This window comes from Pteropus medius, unplaced genomic scaffold (assembly GCF_902729225.1).
Source record: "Pteropus medius unplaced genomic scaffold, Ma_sr-lr_union100, whole genome shotgun sequence".
NCBI classification, from domain to species: domain Eukaryota; kingdom Metazoa; phylum Chordata; class Mammalia; order Chiroptera; family Pteropodidae; genus Pteropus; species Pteropus medius.
The window spans coordinates 859,498-876,355 of NW_024344436.1; the positions used below are offsets into that span (position 1 = coordinate 859,498).

At 45.0% G+C, this 16,858-nt stretch overlaps 1 protein-coding gene across 5 annotated transcripts in view; it reads right to left on the reverse strand.

The window, feature by feature from the left end:
• FLI1 (Fli-1 proto-oncogene, ETS transcription factor) overlaps positions 1–16,858 on the reverse strand; it is a 112,661-nt gene that overhangs the window by 24,448 nt on the left and 71,355 nt on the right. For all 5 annotated transcript variants that reach the window (XM_039872727.1, XM_039872723.1, XM_039872724.1 and 2 more), the window contains exons 4-5: positions 13,048–13,251; positions 4,733–4,798 (exon numbers count right to left, since the gene is read on the reverse strand). In XM_039872727.1, coding sequence (XP_039728661.1) covers positions 4,733–4,798; positions 13,048–13,251 — 270 coding nt within the window. The remainder of the gene's footprint in view (positions 1–4,732; positions 4,799–13,047; positions 13,252–16,858) is intronic.

Here is a 16,858-nt window from a genome sequence, read left to right on the forward strand (position 1 = left end):
TTGTTGCTACACGCATGAGCCTCTGCCATCTGGAAACCTCCTCAAGAGAAGCATGGCTCTCGTTAGCATGATCTTCGGTGCCTGCTAGGCATTTCTCTATAAAGGATGCAGAAAGGAGTTTCTCCAGCTCTCTTTCCCATACTTAACGTGTAAGCAGACAGACCTTTTATCCATTAGCCAAGGAAACTGCTGGAGATGGCCATTCTGCAGGCAGATAATCTACCCACAGTGAAAGCAGTTTTGCATTCAACAGAAGGTCATGAATGGCTTCCCAGGCTGGGGCTGGAAGCTCAGGGCTACACGGGCCATGGCGGGTTTATGAGTTCCAGGAGTTAATAAACAAGGAGCTCAATATCCTCTGACTTTTGGAGAGTCAGAGGTATTTAAACAGATCCAGCATGAGGACCTGAGGAAATGAGGGTTTAGGCATGCAAAGCAGCTCCAAAGGAGAGATCTGCTGATTCTTGCATGCTGGTTGTCTAGCTGAGGCCACAGGGAGGGCCCTAGGGCAGGGTTTACCCTGAAAACAAGGTGGAACTCTGACCTGTGACCTTGGTAGATGCACTTGCACCCCAGTGTGGAGGGCGGAAAGAACGAGGTTTGGAGAATAAGTGGTCCTGGCTCCAGGACTTGTATGTACTTGGAGAGGCCATCAACTTTTGGAATCCCAGTGTCTTCTCTGTAAATTCGAGTTACCACATCCCTACTGTTTAGATACACATAATGAGGACATATAAGGAAGGAATTTCTGAGATGTGAACTGATGCACTAATGTAAAGTTGTTGCATCAGTGATAATAACACCACCATCTATGACAAGGATGAAAAGGAACCGATCATGACCAGGTGGTCCCTTCACTTAACCTACACCTTCATTAGTATACCAATAGGTCCTGCTCTTCCTTTGCTACATTGATATGGGGCCATGAAAGGTCAAGATCAACTGCCCAGCATGTCTCCAACAAAACCTGTGGTGGCTCTGAGATGAGTCTTGCTTTCCCTTTTCTAGTCTGTGCTTGCAATGTACAACATTGCAAGGGCTTCTCAATTTTGGTTGCAGATTATCAGAGAAATCTGAAGAGCTTTAAAAAAAATTTCCAGTGCCCACATGTCCCTTCCAAAGAATCTTCATTAATTAGGCATGTTTGGGATCTGATCATCAATATTTCAAAATGTTATTATATTTTTTATTTTGATTTTTGCATTTTTTATTGTGGTAACACATACACAGAATTTATCATTTTGACCATTTTTCAGTGTGTTTCAATGACATTAAGTAAATTCGCATCGTGCAACCACCAGCAGCAGAACTTTTTACCTTACCAAACTGAGATTCTGTCCCCATTAAACAAATGATAACTCCTCATCCCTCCTCCCCTCTGCCTGGGAACCACCATTCCACTTTCTGTTTGCCTACTAAAGTGCCTCACGTGAGTGCAGTCAAGCAATATTGGTCCTAAGGCATCAGTACTTTTCAAAAGCTCTCTGGTGATGATTCTCTGCACAGTTAGGGCTAGAGGGTAGTGCCAAGTAGGGGTTGCATATGAATTCCTCTTTGGGAAAAGATAATAGATAGAGATCGAGATAATAGTAGGAAAACTGCAGGAACAGACAACAATAATGGGAAAAAATTCAAATCTCTGCCCAAACCACACTTAAGCCAGATATCATTTTTATGAAAAGTCAGAAGGAAAAGGCTGTGTTTGTCAGGGGGACCATCTGAAGCCAGAGATTTTGAAACCTACGACCTGTATTTGAGTCCTTGCTCTGCTGTTGAATCGCTGTGTTGCCCTTCAGTGAGCCACTTAATCTTGCCGAGCCTCACTTTCTCTGTCTGCAAAATGGAGATAATAATATCTACCTTCCAGAAATGTTGCCAGACTCAAAAGCAGAGGCACAGCATGTGATTGTGTCTGGGCATTACAGAATCCTACTAGATAACAGTGTGGCTGCTATTGCAAATAGGCAATAATTGCTTCCATCCTATTTTATTCAAGTGCATTAGCCTTGACAACTAAAGGTAGAGAGAGTGCAACTGTTTTAGCTGAGTCCAGTCTCTGACCATAGAATATTTCATTTTAAGGGGCTTAAAGACTGTTATAAATTAATTTTTAAAAACCAGTCTTACTTCCTGAGCACAAATAACCTTTAGAGAATGCAATCACTTTCAAGAGACAAGCTGGAAGGGTGATTATGCCATGTTAAAGTCAAAAGGTATTCTAATTTGATAAGTGCATTGAAGAAGCATTAATAGACATCATCTCTTCAACTTCTTTCCTTTGTGCACGATGACAGCACCTGCCCTATGGGAAACACACACACACACACTCATGCACAGCTCTGGTGCTTTAGATGAACTCTGGGTTTGTTTGGGGCTCTGTGTGTGTTTTATTTAAACAAGATAGAGCCAAGGGTGCATGATGTGTTCTCTTTATTTTTCCATTTCATATTTAAGAAATAAAGGTAGAGATTAGAGAAAAGTAGAGGAGAACAAGGTGGAGGGGGGATGAAATGGAGGGAGAGAGAAGCCTGGTTAGCTTTGTCTTGCTAATGTACTTTGTTTTGTGGCTGATGCCCGTTCAGACAGATTCAGACCACCTTACAAGGGGGAGGCAGCAGAGCAGCAAGACAGCTCAAGTGGAAAGCGTTACTGGGGACAAAAGATGCACCTGCAAAGCGCAGCCTTAATGGTCTCTAGAGGCAAGGGCCGATGTTGGGAGATAAATGCCCGGCACCACCTGAATGAGGTCCTGGCCGCATGCGTTTGCCTGGATACTACAGTTTATTCATTTTAGAAGAGGGGTTGCTACCCAGCTAGAGCAGGCTGCTCCTGCAATGCCTGAATAAGCCCAGTGGCCTTACAAATGCACTCACTGTAAACAAAAGGGCCAAGGGAAGAAAATGCAGTATGGCAGGTAGAGGAGAGGGCTGAAAGCTAAGACCCCTGGAGGAGTAATAAGTTGGTTATTAATGCAGTTCAATTCAGACTAACTAGCTTCTAACCTAAAATCTGTACTTTAAACCCAATATCAAAATTTCTCTCATTGGCTTTAACCCAGAGTCATTAGTTAATACGGATTTTGTCAGTAAGACTTAGCCTGTGGGACTGGAGGAACTTTCAAAGATCTCCTTCCTTCCTTCCTTCCTCCTCCCTTCCCCCTCCCTCCCTCCCACCCTTCCTCTCTTTTTTCCTTCCTTCTTTCCTTCCCTCCTTCCAAGAATTGGGTCCCTATCTGAAAATGAAATGAAGTTCCATGAATGAAACAGATTGAAGCGAGTGACTCTGAATGAAGGCAAAGAGCTCCAAAGTCTGGGCTTAACCCAAACTGATTTAATTTAGTCCCTTTATTTCACAGGAAACTAAGGTTCAGGGGGTGAAGCTATTTCCCCAAAGTAAGCCAAAAGTGCCCTGACCTCCGATCGAGTGTTTGTCACTATAACACGTTTTCTCTCATAGATATTTGCAACGTGATGTTAAATAGGTTATCAGGTAAAATGTGTCTTGGACTATAGAATGAGTCGATATAACTTCAGTTTTCATGGCAAAATTTAATAAATCTGATTTGGAAAGGAAAACACTAGCATAAATAGGACTAGCCCAGGGTAGGGTAGGGTAGGGAAGAAAAGAGTATACAAAACCCACAAGCTTACAATCAGATTCATCATGTATATTTACTTCATTAAATTTTTGGTCATCGTCTGATTATAAATTGTTAACAGGAAACATAAAGTCCTATGTGATCAAAGTGTGACCTTGGCCAAGACACCCTGGCTCTTTAGGTCTCTGTTTCCTCCATAACCCATGAAAATTTTGAACCAAATAGTTTCAGAGTTTCTTCCCATAGAAGAGCCTTGTGTTTCTCTGAAATATTATGCTGTGCTACTTCTCTACATACAAACAATACCAAAAACTTCTGCCTTTATTCTATATTCTGGCAGGTGTGCATTAAAGAAAAAGTAGCTAAGGAGAGTCTAGGCAGAGGGAATGTCTGCCATACTCCTTTTCATTCTTCAAGACTCCACACAAAATTTCCTTCCTCCAAGGAATTTTTCTTTTGCCTTAGGTGAATTTCTTTTTCATTCATTTTCTCTCTTAAACCATGCATTATTCACTTGTTTAAATTTTGGGAATTTAACACAGTATTTGGAGTGATAAATCTTTACAAAGCTGTTTCATAAATAAAGATATTGAGAAATGTTATTGTAATGTTTACTAAAATCCTCACTGGCAAAAATCTTTTGCTGAAACCTCTTTTTTTTTTTTCTCTTTCTCTCTCAATCAAACCAAACCAACTAGATGAAATCCCCAAATCGCCACTTTAAAATTGCTAAAATTTGTTTACGAAAGAGAAAACAACCTTTCAAATGCGGCATTGCAAAGAATTCCTGAAATCTTTATTTCATTATCTTCAACTGAGAAGAACTAACTTTCAGCTTTGAAAATGAGCAATATCCATTTCATTCTAAACCCAAAACATTTTCTTTCATGGAGTGACAACATCAAGCCATAACTCTATGATATTATTGCGAGGTATTTTAAAACTTTGTCTAATTTTTGCAACTAGTGGTACAAGCGGGATAAGCTTTGGCTTCTCGCCTCTTATGCTAGAAAAAGCTGAGTAAAACAAGAGTTGGTGCTCAGATCTGAGGCTCTGCACACCCATTTTTACAGCATGGAACTGTGCCAGCCCGGTACTGAAGAAAATACTGAGTGCATGAAAGAATAGACTCACCTTCTTTGACACTCAGTCGTGGGGATTGGTCTGTGTGGGAGGTCGTATTATAGGCCAACAGTGAACCTGAAAGGGAAAGCAAAAGCCAGTTATGACCAAGACATTCTTCTGAGAGCAAGCGTAGGAGAATGGAGTGGGAAGAAAAGAGATGAGGAGAGGAGAAAAGGGACAGATGACTTGTTCAAAGAAAAAGTTAATGTAATCCATTTTGGGGACTGTAATAGTTTCCTGGAGTTAGAGTCAGAGTCAGTTAGCACAGAATGCTTACGGGTGCAACATCACAAGCCCTTCCCAGCAGCCATTTATGGTTCAGAAGTTCTTGGGGTCCATACGATGTTGTGGCAGGAACAAAGGACAAGGAATCAGAACCCTAGGGCCCGGCCCAGTTCTGCCAGCAACTTTATCCTGGATTTCTTCATCAGCAAAATGAAAGGGTTGAACTTCAGCAAGGCTGGCAAACTTAAAGACCAGATAGTAAATATTTCAGACTTTGAAAGCTAAATATAGTCTCTGTCACATATTCTTCTTTGTTTTTGTTTTGTTTTGGGCATGGGCCTGAGTTGGCCAGAGTTGGCCTGCCGTTTGTAGCTGGCCAGGCCCTGGAGGAGAAGACAGTACAATCCTTTCTGCTATGATGGGCTTTGAGTTTATGTGCAGGTTCTTTCACAGGTGAGTGAAAGGTACTAAGTCACTGTGTTAGGGGGCTGGAAAGGGGGTAGAGGTGATAATTCTCCCAATAGTAACTTTTGCCTCCTTTTGCACATGTCTAAGAGAACACAACTAAACATGAGGCATCATACATGAGACAGAATTTTCTGTCATCCCTGGATGGTGATATACAATCTTTTAATATTAAACTTTAATGTGGACCTAGTTTGTATCAGGCACTAGTGTAGGCATTTTAAAGGCATGTTAGTTTTTTGTTGTTGTTGCATATAAAAAAAAAATTCTCCCCTTTTTCCCAAACCTAGTCTTGTTCCTTAGTTTTAAGCAAATTCAAGAGTTTTATTTTGTAAAGTGTAGGGTTTTTTTTTTTTTGCAATTCTCTTTGAGATTCTCCTGGAGAAACTCTAAAATGCTATCAAGACCAAAGCTGGGATCTGCCTAAGGACACAGTAAGCTTAACATAGGTGTTTGAGGCTAAAAAAAGTCTTTCAAAACAATCCTTTTCCCCGTGGATGAGTGGACTGACTTGGGTGCCAGGGCTTGGAACAGGGAGTGGCCTGTCAGACACTCCTATTTTTAGTCTCAAGTCATAGAAGGGACGCAGGAGTGGAGCTGCTGCTCACCCAGCTGTGGGCGTTTGGTTCTGTGCCTCAGAGAAAATGTGTGGCCTTCTCAACCAGACAGTGAAGGAGAGACTTTTATAAAAATCATCCAGCTGCCTAGGACCTATGACTCCTGGCTTGGGAGACTTACTTCTAGGTCTGAAATAATGCAGGACAAAAAAGAGGAGTGATAGCTGGTGGTAGTATGAGCCGCTAGTTGCCAGAGTGTGGATACGTGGATATGATTTTGGAAATGAGACAGTCACCTGCACGTAACATCCAAGAACTACGTGCATTCAGTTATTCCATTCTCAAAAATATTAAGGGCAAAGTGAGGCTAGGACCCCATCTCAATACAGTTATTATGCAAATGAAAGTTTAAAATTAGACCTCCCTCTTACCACTTATTAGCTTTGTGACCGCCATCAGTTTAATCTAAGCCATAGAATCCTCATATAAAAACATGGGTTAATAACACTTACCTAACATGGCGTTGTGAGGACTGAATCAAATAATACATATAAAATGCTCAGAAAGATCCTTGGCTCATAATAAGTGTTCAATAAATGCTAGCTATGCTCATTACTATTTTTATATGCCCTCTCCCACAGACACCACAATTACATACAATAAACCTTTATAAAAAGAGTTCGCTGAGCATTAGTCCTGTCCTTTGGAATTAGAGTTATGAATGGGTTCTGCTGCAATAAGAAATAATCCTCCATGACTGGAAGGAGGTTAAGAAACGGAACCAAACGTTCCAAGGGAATAGAAAAAAGTCTCAGGAGTAAGACCAAGAATGTCTGCCTCTCTGTCCCCGACATTCTCTCCCTCAGGCTGAAACCTCACGGCTGGAGCAAATAAAGAAAAATGATGGTCTCGGAGGAGCAAACTGCCTGAGTCATTAGTGCAGATTTAGCTGAGAGCACGAAGCTTAGATAAACCACATTTATTAAATTTCCCCCATGGTGAAAGTTCTTCTTCGGGCACACGTGAATTCCACAGGAAACTCCCAGAAAGCCAAGAGAAAGGGTCATTTGACCTCTGCAAAGCTTGCATGAAATACATATTTCATGGTAACCTAGGAAAATGATTCACCCTGAAGACTGTTCGTGGTTCAAGTTTCATTTCTATAAAGAGAGGCTGCCTTCCCCAGGAGGGGCTGGTTAGGGGCATCTAACCATCCTCCCAAGAGACTAACATTCTCTTCTCTGATTCTTATTTAGTTCTTCAGGCTACAGAGGGTGGCAGGGGCACTCTTTTCTTAAGGGAATTTGTTCTGACGTGAAAAGTTCCTCCCTGGAGCCTGGCCTCCCACTCTGCTCTGTGGCTGCGAATTTCTTTCTCCAGATTTGAGCATCCTTCTGTGTGGGGTTAATGAGCTGATGAGTTCCTACACTTTCCCGACACCCCCTCGTCAGATCAAACAGGCTGAGATGGGGCGGAAGGAAGCCAATACTCGTGGACCACTCACTGTGCTAGACGCTTATGTCTATTCTCTCACTTAATCCTTATGTGAGCCATGGGAAGCCAGTATCACATGATTCCCCTTTAACAGCTGAGGAAATCAACATTCAGAGAAGTCAACTAATTTGTCCAGGATCGCACAGCCAGAAAGCTTGGAAGGCAGGAGTTCCATTCTCTACCAGCAGACCCTGCAGCCTCCAGACTAAATCTAAGAAATAGACAGCACTCACCAGTGTATTGGGAATTATTACAGTGGTTACCTTTGGGGAGGAAGGGGCGGTGACAGAGAGAGGGCCTAAGGGGCCTCTGGTCTAGTCCTTGACCTGGGAGTGCTTATACGAGTGAGTCAATTCACTTTGTGATAATTCCTTGAGTTGTGCATTTATGATTTTTGCACTTGCCTGTATGTTACACTTCAATTAAAATGTTTAATTGCTTCTTTATGTATTAGTGTACGTATGCAGGAATATGTGTATATCTATTTATTTGGGGCCCTGAAAAGCATGAAGTGGCTGTTGTGGAAAATGGAATGGTCTTTCTAATGTGAAAACATGAAGACAAAATAAATCTCCAGTTTTGAGTCCTTCTGCCACTGGAGACAGTATTTGAGATCTGAAAGAAGATGGGAATAAGCAGTGTGCAGCTTTGCAGGTGTGGGGCAGAATCCAACAATCAGGCTTTCTTCAGCTCCATATTGGCCCCACCTAACCTGCTCTTCATCTCGGACACCTGGAGCAGGGCAGGCAGCGGTGTCCCAGTGCCAAAGCCTTTGTGTCCTGCCTCAGAGAGAATTCTCCAGTGCCCCCCTCCCCCAATGGTCAGCCTATTGAATCTGGGTCTCCCTTTTCTCTCTGTCAATAGCTCTGGAGGGGAGAGCAGAGGGAGGAGGGAAGTAAGGCCTGGTTGATTGCTGTGTCCAGGGAAACCTGGTCCTTTGTTCACTGGGACCCTGCTCTCCTTTCCTGGCCAGATCCCAGGCCTGGAAGGGATGATACTTCACCCGCTGAATGGCCGGGACCCATCACCTTTGCCCGACCATCTGAGGCTGCCGGTGGGAAGGCCACAAGATGCAAAATGTGTTTTCCATTAGACTTAAATTAAAAATGGGAATCAAGATAGATACCTTCTCTGTGGTCTCCCTGTCACACAACATATTTCATTCTCTGGTGCCGCCACTATTTAAAAACGGTTTCTTAGTATTTTTCACAGGTCAGACCCAGTTATACATATAGAACCCAACTTTATATAAAATAAAAAGTGACTCTTTTTTTCCTTCTTTTGCTTCTGGCTGCCCCACCCAGGACCTTTTGGGCTCCCAGAAACCCCAAACTCCCCCCTGTGGATCTGAGCCTGAACTGCCAGTTGGGGACAGCTCTCACTTCCTTTGAGGTTCGGCCCAATCTCATTTCCCGCAGCCCGCGGTCTGTAAATACGGCCTCTGCCAAACTGGGGTGTGCCTGAGAGAGATACTGTGGGGCCGCCAGTCAGGTCCAGAGTGTGGGGCGCCGCGGGGAAGGGAGAAGGACAGGGTTAGTGCGGCGATAGGTTTGGCTTAATCTGCCTCATTCCAGGAGGCCGCAGGAAAGTTTTCGGAAAGCATTTATCTCTTGGTACAAACAAAAACAGAAAATGCTGTGGGGAAAGTGGCCTGGCTCTCAACGTGGAAGACCCCGCGGAGCGAGGCCGATTCTAAAGCAGCAAAGGGAAGATGAGTGTGGCGCGGGTCAACTCGCGCTCCATTCGTTCACTTCGCCTCAGGGGCGAGGCTGTGGGCCAGGCTTCGGCCTGGGACTTAAGAGGCCCGGGCCTGAGATGCCAGGCTGCTACCCGCTGGAAGCACGCCTTTGAGTCAGTTTCTGAAGCACTCCGGGCCTCAGTTGCTTTGGCTTTTAAATGGGGATTATAAACAGTTGTCTACCTGGTGTCCACAAGGGGGCATCCTGTGTTTGTAAAGTGAGTGACACCTGGGAAGATGCTCACACCTGAACCCTGGTGTTCCTAGGACACTCCAGAATCATCCTAAGTACTGTGTGCATCCTCCCAGGCCCAGCCCTCACGGTCCTCTTCACATTTCGAAAGTGGGCAGTGCCACAGAGGGACAATATAGAGGACGGCCACTCCGTTGGGAATAGCTGAAAAGCCAAGGTCTGAAGGCCAGCACCTCCAGGCAGGCTGGATCAATGCTAACATGCCAGGCCATCAGATAGGGTATAGAGGAGCTTGGGGTGTTGCTGTTTATTCTCCCTTCTAGAAAATACACTTGTAATTTAAAATTTGCTATTTGATATTTAAAGTATAGCTTCCCTCCCAGACGACTGGAATAAATACTTAAGCACCTTTTGTGCAAGTATAGATGTGATGCCAGAGTTTCATTTTTTTCTACTAAAGTCCAGAAAGATCAGGCACTTTGGAAAAACAGAAGGGATTTGGAGCCTTCTGACATACGGCGAAGTTCTCAGGTCGCCAGTTCTCTACTGACTTTTCTTAGCCACACAGTATTTCCTCCATCTGTGTCAAGGAGTTCAGCTATTTTCCTTCCATGTCTTGCAAAGTCTGTACCCTATGCTCCTCCTCAACAAAAAGACAGGTGACAAAGCACAAGACATTAGTGTTCCTTCCCCCTGCCTCAACTCAGCTGCCTCTATCTCTTTCCCCAAAGCGCTGGCCTCCCCGCCTGAGCACAAAACATCCGCTGGAAGTCAGTCTGGAAAAACAATAAGGTGTTTAAAGACACACTGGTAGACACTAGGGGGTTCCCAGCAACCCAGGCAGCAGACAGCTACCAAGCACATGACCTCCTGTAGTGGTTTAGCAGGCCTGCCGCTTCCCAGCGCTACACGGTTCCAGAGGCTGGAACCTGAAGGTAGACACCAATTCAAAAGAAGCATGTATCAAAATTGTTTTTCAGGAGAGCGGGTCATTTTAAGTCTAGATTCTGTAAAAGGCCTCTAGACTAGTCCCCGACCTTTTTAGCACCAGGGACCAGTGCTCCTATGAGAATCTAATGCCTGATGATCTGAGGTGGAGCCGAGGTGGTGATGCTGGCGCTGGGGAGCAGCTGCAAATACAGATGAAGCTTTGCTCCATCATCCATTTACTGCTATTTGTCCCAGTTCCTAACAGGCCACGGGCTAGTACTGGTCCGCAGCCTGGGGGTTGGGGTCCCCTGGAGTCCACTATTACAGTACTAGGCTGGAGCATGTTTTTCCCAAACTTAATGCAAGCATTTTAATTTTTGCTTTTGTGGGCAGATATGGTTTTTATATCAATGCACACACCATTTTCTATTGAGCTGTTTCACTCAATATTGTATCATATATATACTTTGTTCCATCTCCTCTCAACTCTGGAAATTTGTTCCACTAATAATCTCCTTTCTGGAAAATTCTATTTATTTATTTTTTTAAATATTTGATTGGGGCATCTTCTTTAATGTCTACAAATATTCTTAAAAAGAAAGAAGGGAAAGAGAAGCCATTCACACTTTTCCTCGCCCTGCTACCTATACCCCCCAAACACTACTCTCTCACGCCTCCACTTCTTCACCACCTGCTCACTGCTTTGCTCATATTATCTGCTCTCCTCCAATAGAGAGCCTCTTTAATGGTTACCAATGACCGCTTTATCAAATTCTTGGGCCCTTTGAGCAGGTGTGTTGGTCTTACTTCAGGGCCTGTGGCTTGGGTTCTTCAGTTACCGTAAGTCCTAGTGGGGATTTGTGTTGTTGATGGCTCTGCCAGAAAGCAGGGCCTGGGGATCACACGGCGGGAATGGGCTTTTCCCACCTCGGGTCAGAATGTGCTTGAACATTTCCCCTCTAAGTGTTCCGTGCACGCTGTCCACGCTGCTGCCATCCATCTCTTCTCCCGCAAAGGAAGAAAAGGGGCCGGTGATTCCTGGGCCTCCTGCTATAGGATGCCGGCAGAAGAAGAGAGGCAGACTCGGTCAGCGTGTTTTGCCTTGCTGGTTTCTCCTTCGCAAGCCCACCTCCGCTCCTGCCCTACCTAGCTAGCATCATTGCAGGACTCTATGCAAAGATTCTATATTTAAAAAAATTCTGTAAACACTTAAAGGCTGAGAAACATAGATTGTTAGAAAATGCTAATTCTCCAAAGCTCAGAAAAACTGGGTGGAAAATTGTCCTCCTTTTTTGAAATGGTTGTTTCTCGGGCTGACCTCATGTTATAGCAAGACTCAGACATGAGGTAATCACTCTGGTGTTAACACATACTGCATCATCCACACTCTCCCAGTGGTTACCAGACGCTTCGGAGAGGTGACCAAAGAGCCCAGAGGCACCGGTGGAAGCTTCTGAAGGCATTTTTTAAATTTTTTAATGTTTAAAGCCAGCTTGTATGTGTCCCTACCCCACACAGATGATTACACGGATGGCAAGTTGAAGATCCACCGAACGATGGACAGCAAATGAAGAACCAACTAACCCAGAGCCCAGGAGACCAGGAAAAGGAGCTCAGAGGCACAGTCCAAGTATCTCAGCTTTGAAGGGGCTTAAAACCACCCAACTCCTTCCCTTGGAAGCTGAAGTCCTTCACGGTTCCCAGCAGCCTTGGCCATTGACAGCAAACGCTGCATCCCGAGGCTGCTAGTCTATCTTTGGGCAGGGCTGACGGTTAGGAGGAGTCCACATCTGTTTTCCTGTAGCTTCAACTCCCAGATCTTAATACCATCTTTCCTGACCACAGAATAATCCTTTAATACTTGGGGTCATTGATATACTACCTGGCCTGGATTTCTGGCGAAGAGTTAGAGCAAAGGTTATTAGCAAGCCTAAAGGAACTCTGTTCTTACCTCTGTATGTTTCGTATCAAATGAAATACGTGTAAAGTGATTGGGAGCTTGGTGCTACAGAACCCTCATATTGGAGAAGTCCTTTGGATAACTGTGCACTTTCTTTCATAAACTCACTCTTACCAAAGCTCTTTTCCTTCTGATTGTACCAGGAGGAAGCTTTTGACAGATCCTAAGAGGCCCGTAGCATCTGCTACTCTCCCTGTTTAGCTAAGACAGGTGTATGGATAGCAGTAAAGGTGGGGTTCAGAGGTGCCAGAGTGACCTCAAGGACGAGAAGATGTTAATGTGTAACTTTTCAAACCCTGAAATCCTAAATCCATGAATCTAGACTTACTGTAGAAACTCTAAACACTGCTTAGGAAGATACCAGCTGGGGCACCCATTTATAATGATGGGGCTAAGGGGTTTCTGGGAAAGGCTTCTCATGGGAAGTGTGTGACCAGCCTCTGGCAGACCCCTCTGGGCCACAGCTCCCTACTTTTTCTCCATTCCTCATTTTACTTCCCTTGACACTATGAGACTGAGTCAGCCCCCTTACAGTGTCTGTAGGAGCCCATATAACCTTAGTAACTTTATAGGCACAAACCTGCAGCGCCTGCAGCATCTGCCCAACATAAATTGACGGCAGGGAACCCGATATCCTTTCCTGGATTGGCTCCATAGGAAGCTAGTCTCGTTGGGAGTGGGCCTTGCAGAACTCTCTCTGAGCCCTGGGGACTCAGGCTGCCCGGGGGTGTTTCACTGCCCAGAAACAGATAGGGCACTTACTTTCCCTGAGGTAACTGAGGTGTGACAACAGCACTTCTGTGTTGTAGAGGGAGGTGGCTCGAAGGAAGTCTTCCTTGTTCATTTTACACAGTTCTTTGCCATCCATGTTCTGGAAAAAGGCTGTGTCGATCTCCATCAAGCCATACTCCTTTATCGCCCACTCCAGCCACTGCCTCACGTGCTCCTGCGTCCACAGCGTGGGGTCTGCAGGGAAGAAGACCTGTTAGCGAGGGCTGCAGGCGAGCGGCTCCCTCCGCTCCACGACGCTGGACAGCCTCTCTCTGTCTTCCTCCCTCCCCCTTTTCCTCTCCCTCTCTCTCTGTCTCTTGCCTCTCTTCTCTCTCTTCCTCTCTCTTTCCCTCCCCACCACCACCTTTCTCCCCACTCTGCCCTCCCCTCTCTCCTATCCTCCACGCTCTTCCTGCTCTTCCCGTTTCTCTCCTCTCCTCTTCCTCCTCTCTCTCCCTCTCCCCGCACCCTCATCAGGAAAGTCGGTTCCCTCCTAGATGGTCCTCTCCGAACTCCCATCGGGCTTCACGGCATCTGGTGCCGCCTGAACCACTGTCCACTCTGGGGAGGTTCTCAGATGCCTCACTACGCTTCCTGACAGGACACTCTCTTCCAAGCTTCGAGAGGGCAACTGAAACCTTTGCCTGAGAAGTGGTGGCATCAAAATTAAAATAAACACAGTTCTGCAGGTCCAAGGTCTGGTGTTTTCAGAAAGGGAAACCATTTGTATCTGGAGAACATGAATGATTTCATGGAAGGACATGGATCTCTCAGATGGCTACAGGGAGAATACATTGGTACACGCTTTTTTCTGCAAGCCCATCTGCGCAGATGGAAAACCCGGTGGTGTCAGTCTTTAACACGAACCCGGCCCGGGTTTTCTCCTTTTGCAGAGAGCGGTGTTGAAATTTCTACCAGGTCACGTTTTTAGGATATTTAAATCCCCAAAGATGAGCGATGGTGTCCGAGAGAAAACCTTTAGCTCTCCAGTGAACATAAATAATGTAAGGGCTGAGGCACCTCCACCAAGAACCCTCACAACTCCTTCTCAGCCAGGGGTGTGTGCGAGAGGGAGTGTGTGCATTCGGAATGCTGGCGGAGAGAGTAGCCCCCATCCCCCACCACCACCCAGCAGGTTCCGCAGTAGGTAGCGCCCTTGTAGCTTATCATTTATCATTCTGGAGGCCATCTCTTTCCTCTCCTCATCATCCAATTAGTAGCGAATCCAATAAACACTTAAAATGTGCTCATCATAGAAGAAAACAGTATGGCTCTTGGCCTCATGCATGACATATCCACATGAAGCATTCAAGTAGGAAAGCACATAATTAAGCAACAGATTTTGTGGTGGTAGTTGAGGCAATCATGGAGGGGGACAGTGTTAATTTGGAGAGTCACAGAAGGCTTCCTGGAGGAGGAGAAGAGACTGGACATTGTACGTCAGCTGTCAGCCCCAGCTTCTACTGGGCCTGTTCATTAGCACGTTTATTTAGTAGGAATATCTGTGCTCGCTCTCAACCACCTCGCCCTCTCCTGCTAAGAGGCTGTGAAAATGGGAACCAGGTTTGAATGATTAGGAGTGGCTGAGGGGAAAGAAGCAAGGTTCTCTGGTCTCCCTTACGCCCAGTAGCTGAGCTGTCAGAAGCGATGCTCCTCATCCTCTACCAACTTTTACTCAGAGTTTCTGCTGGTTCCTTTGTCTGGCATGGGTTCTCTGTTTCTCTTTGGTTTTTATATGTGAGAATCAGGGTGGCAGTGGCTGTGTCTGCTTTGTAAAGTGCCCAGCAGCGGCCCATTCAAGGAGTGATTAATGTATTTGTGCTGAAGGTGAAGGGGCTGGTGAAAGACAAGGGTGTGGAGGGGAGAACCTGGAGTTACAGGTCACAGGCTGCCGCTGACTGTCATACCACAACCTGGCAACTCCTAATAGCCCAGATTTGGCGTGCTGACTATGTGCCCGTGCTCCACGTCTCCTATTTTTCGCTTATCGAGAATATCCTGCAAAATGGCTTCTATCTTCATTTTACAGATAGAAAGTGGAGTCTTGAGAGGTTAAGTCTCTAGCTCAGCCTTCAGTTTTATCCTGAGCCGGGGTTCCGATCTAGGTCTTCCCAGGACCCCACTTAGTTGAGAGGGTAGGTCCCCACCACCACCACCCAAACCTTTTCTCTTGCCTTTTTGTGATCCTGCCTGAACTCACCTGTGAGTTACTCTGCTATTAACCCCAAATCAGAGCTCCTCTTAAAGCTTCATTTTACAGGTCAGAAACAATTAGGCCTGGACCATGGGTAAGTGGAAATGATTTTGCACCATTTCCAAATCCTAAAGAAAAATGGTGAGGGCTGGTGGGTGTTGGATTATGTAGCATATTGTTTCATCTGATCTCCTTTGCTTCTCCTAATTCCTCACTTTTATAACCAAGGCCTTAGATTTGATTTTATACCACATATTTAATTTATTTTATTATTTCCTCCCTTCCTTTGAGCTCTATCACAATATTATTTCTCTCCCTTTATAGCACAATGAATTATAAATCTTCCACTCTGAATCACACTAAACTCTTCCAAATGTATTTTCTGGATGATTTAGTCCCAGTTTCTTCCCATCTGAACTTGGACCTGTTGATTAACGAGGGCCCTCATTTATACTTGTCCTAAAATCCCATCGTAATTCAATCGGTTCTTCCACTGATGTTTTATTGCCTAGATCTGTGGACTTGCCCAAATGAGACTGTTCCTCATGTCCAGGAGGATGACCTGCAGGAAGCCAAAATGTCTGAGGATAACGCTTAAAAATTGAGCCAGAGATAAAATAACAAATTCATTACACAATGTCTTTTAGAATCTCTTTGATATAAATTTATGCTATTTTCATTATTACTGCTATAGTTACCATGGCCCATTGAAGACTGCTATTTTGATATTCTTTTTGAAAGCATTTCAGTACCAATTCAGAGTTGAAGGACCAACCAAGTAGTCTGGCCATCTTTTTCTCCTTTTAGTATCTCCCTCAAAAAGTGACTACAGAAATAAGATGGTGTCAACATTTGGTTCAGAGCAAACTCTGATCCCCTAACCTTTCAGTCTTCAAGATCTCCTTCCCATGCTGGCCACTGTTTGGCGAGGCAGGGGAGTTTGATGTGAAATGAGTAAAGGCCCGGGGAAGCTCGGCTAGGCTTGGCTCGGTTCTGGGGACTAAGGAGAGGTTCGCACCACGTCCACTTTAGTACAGTTCCATGTCTGCCTTCTTTTGATGAGCAAAGAAAAGACACCTTCCTCTTGGACCTTACAGATGCACCTGAACTGAACATTCCTAGCAGGCGTCCTGGAGGAGATCAAGCATTAAATGATCTATGTCATGTAATGTGGATGAAGAAGTCTACAAGGTGCCTGGAACCTGGAAAGTGCTCAATAAAGGGAGCGATTCTTCTCCCTTTGTGAGATCACATGTTGTGGAAGAAGGAAACTAAAAATGCTTTGTGAACAGTTTTCAAGTCCAACAGAGCACGGAAACCTTCCCATTCGCCCACCCTTCTCCTGCCATGCCTCCTACCCCTGCCACCTTGAATTTGGCTCAGAACACTTGGGTATGGCTCTAGTCCCAGGAGATGGTGAGACACAGTTTCCGATGGAAAATAAGTACAAAGGGCTAGGGAGGAGAGGCCCGCTTGAAACCACACCTTCTAGACCAAGAAGCAAATGCCTTTGGATCACCTTGAGGAGCTGTCTAATACTTGCCCTCAGACACGACTGTATTTACCCTTTTCCAAATGGAAGAGTCTTTGCCTTTTTGGTGAAGATGT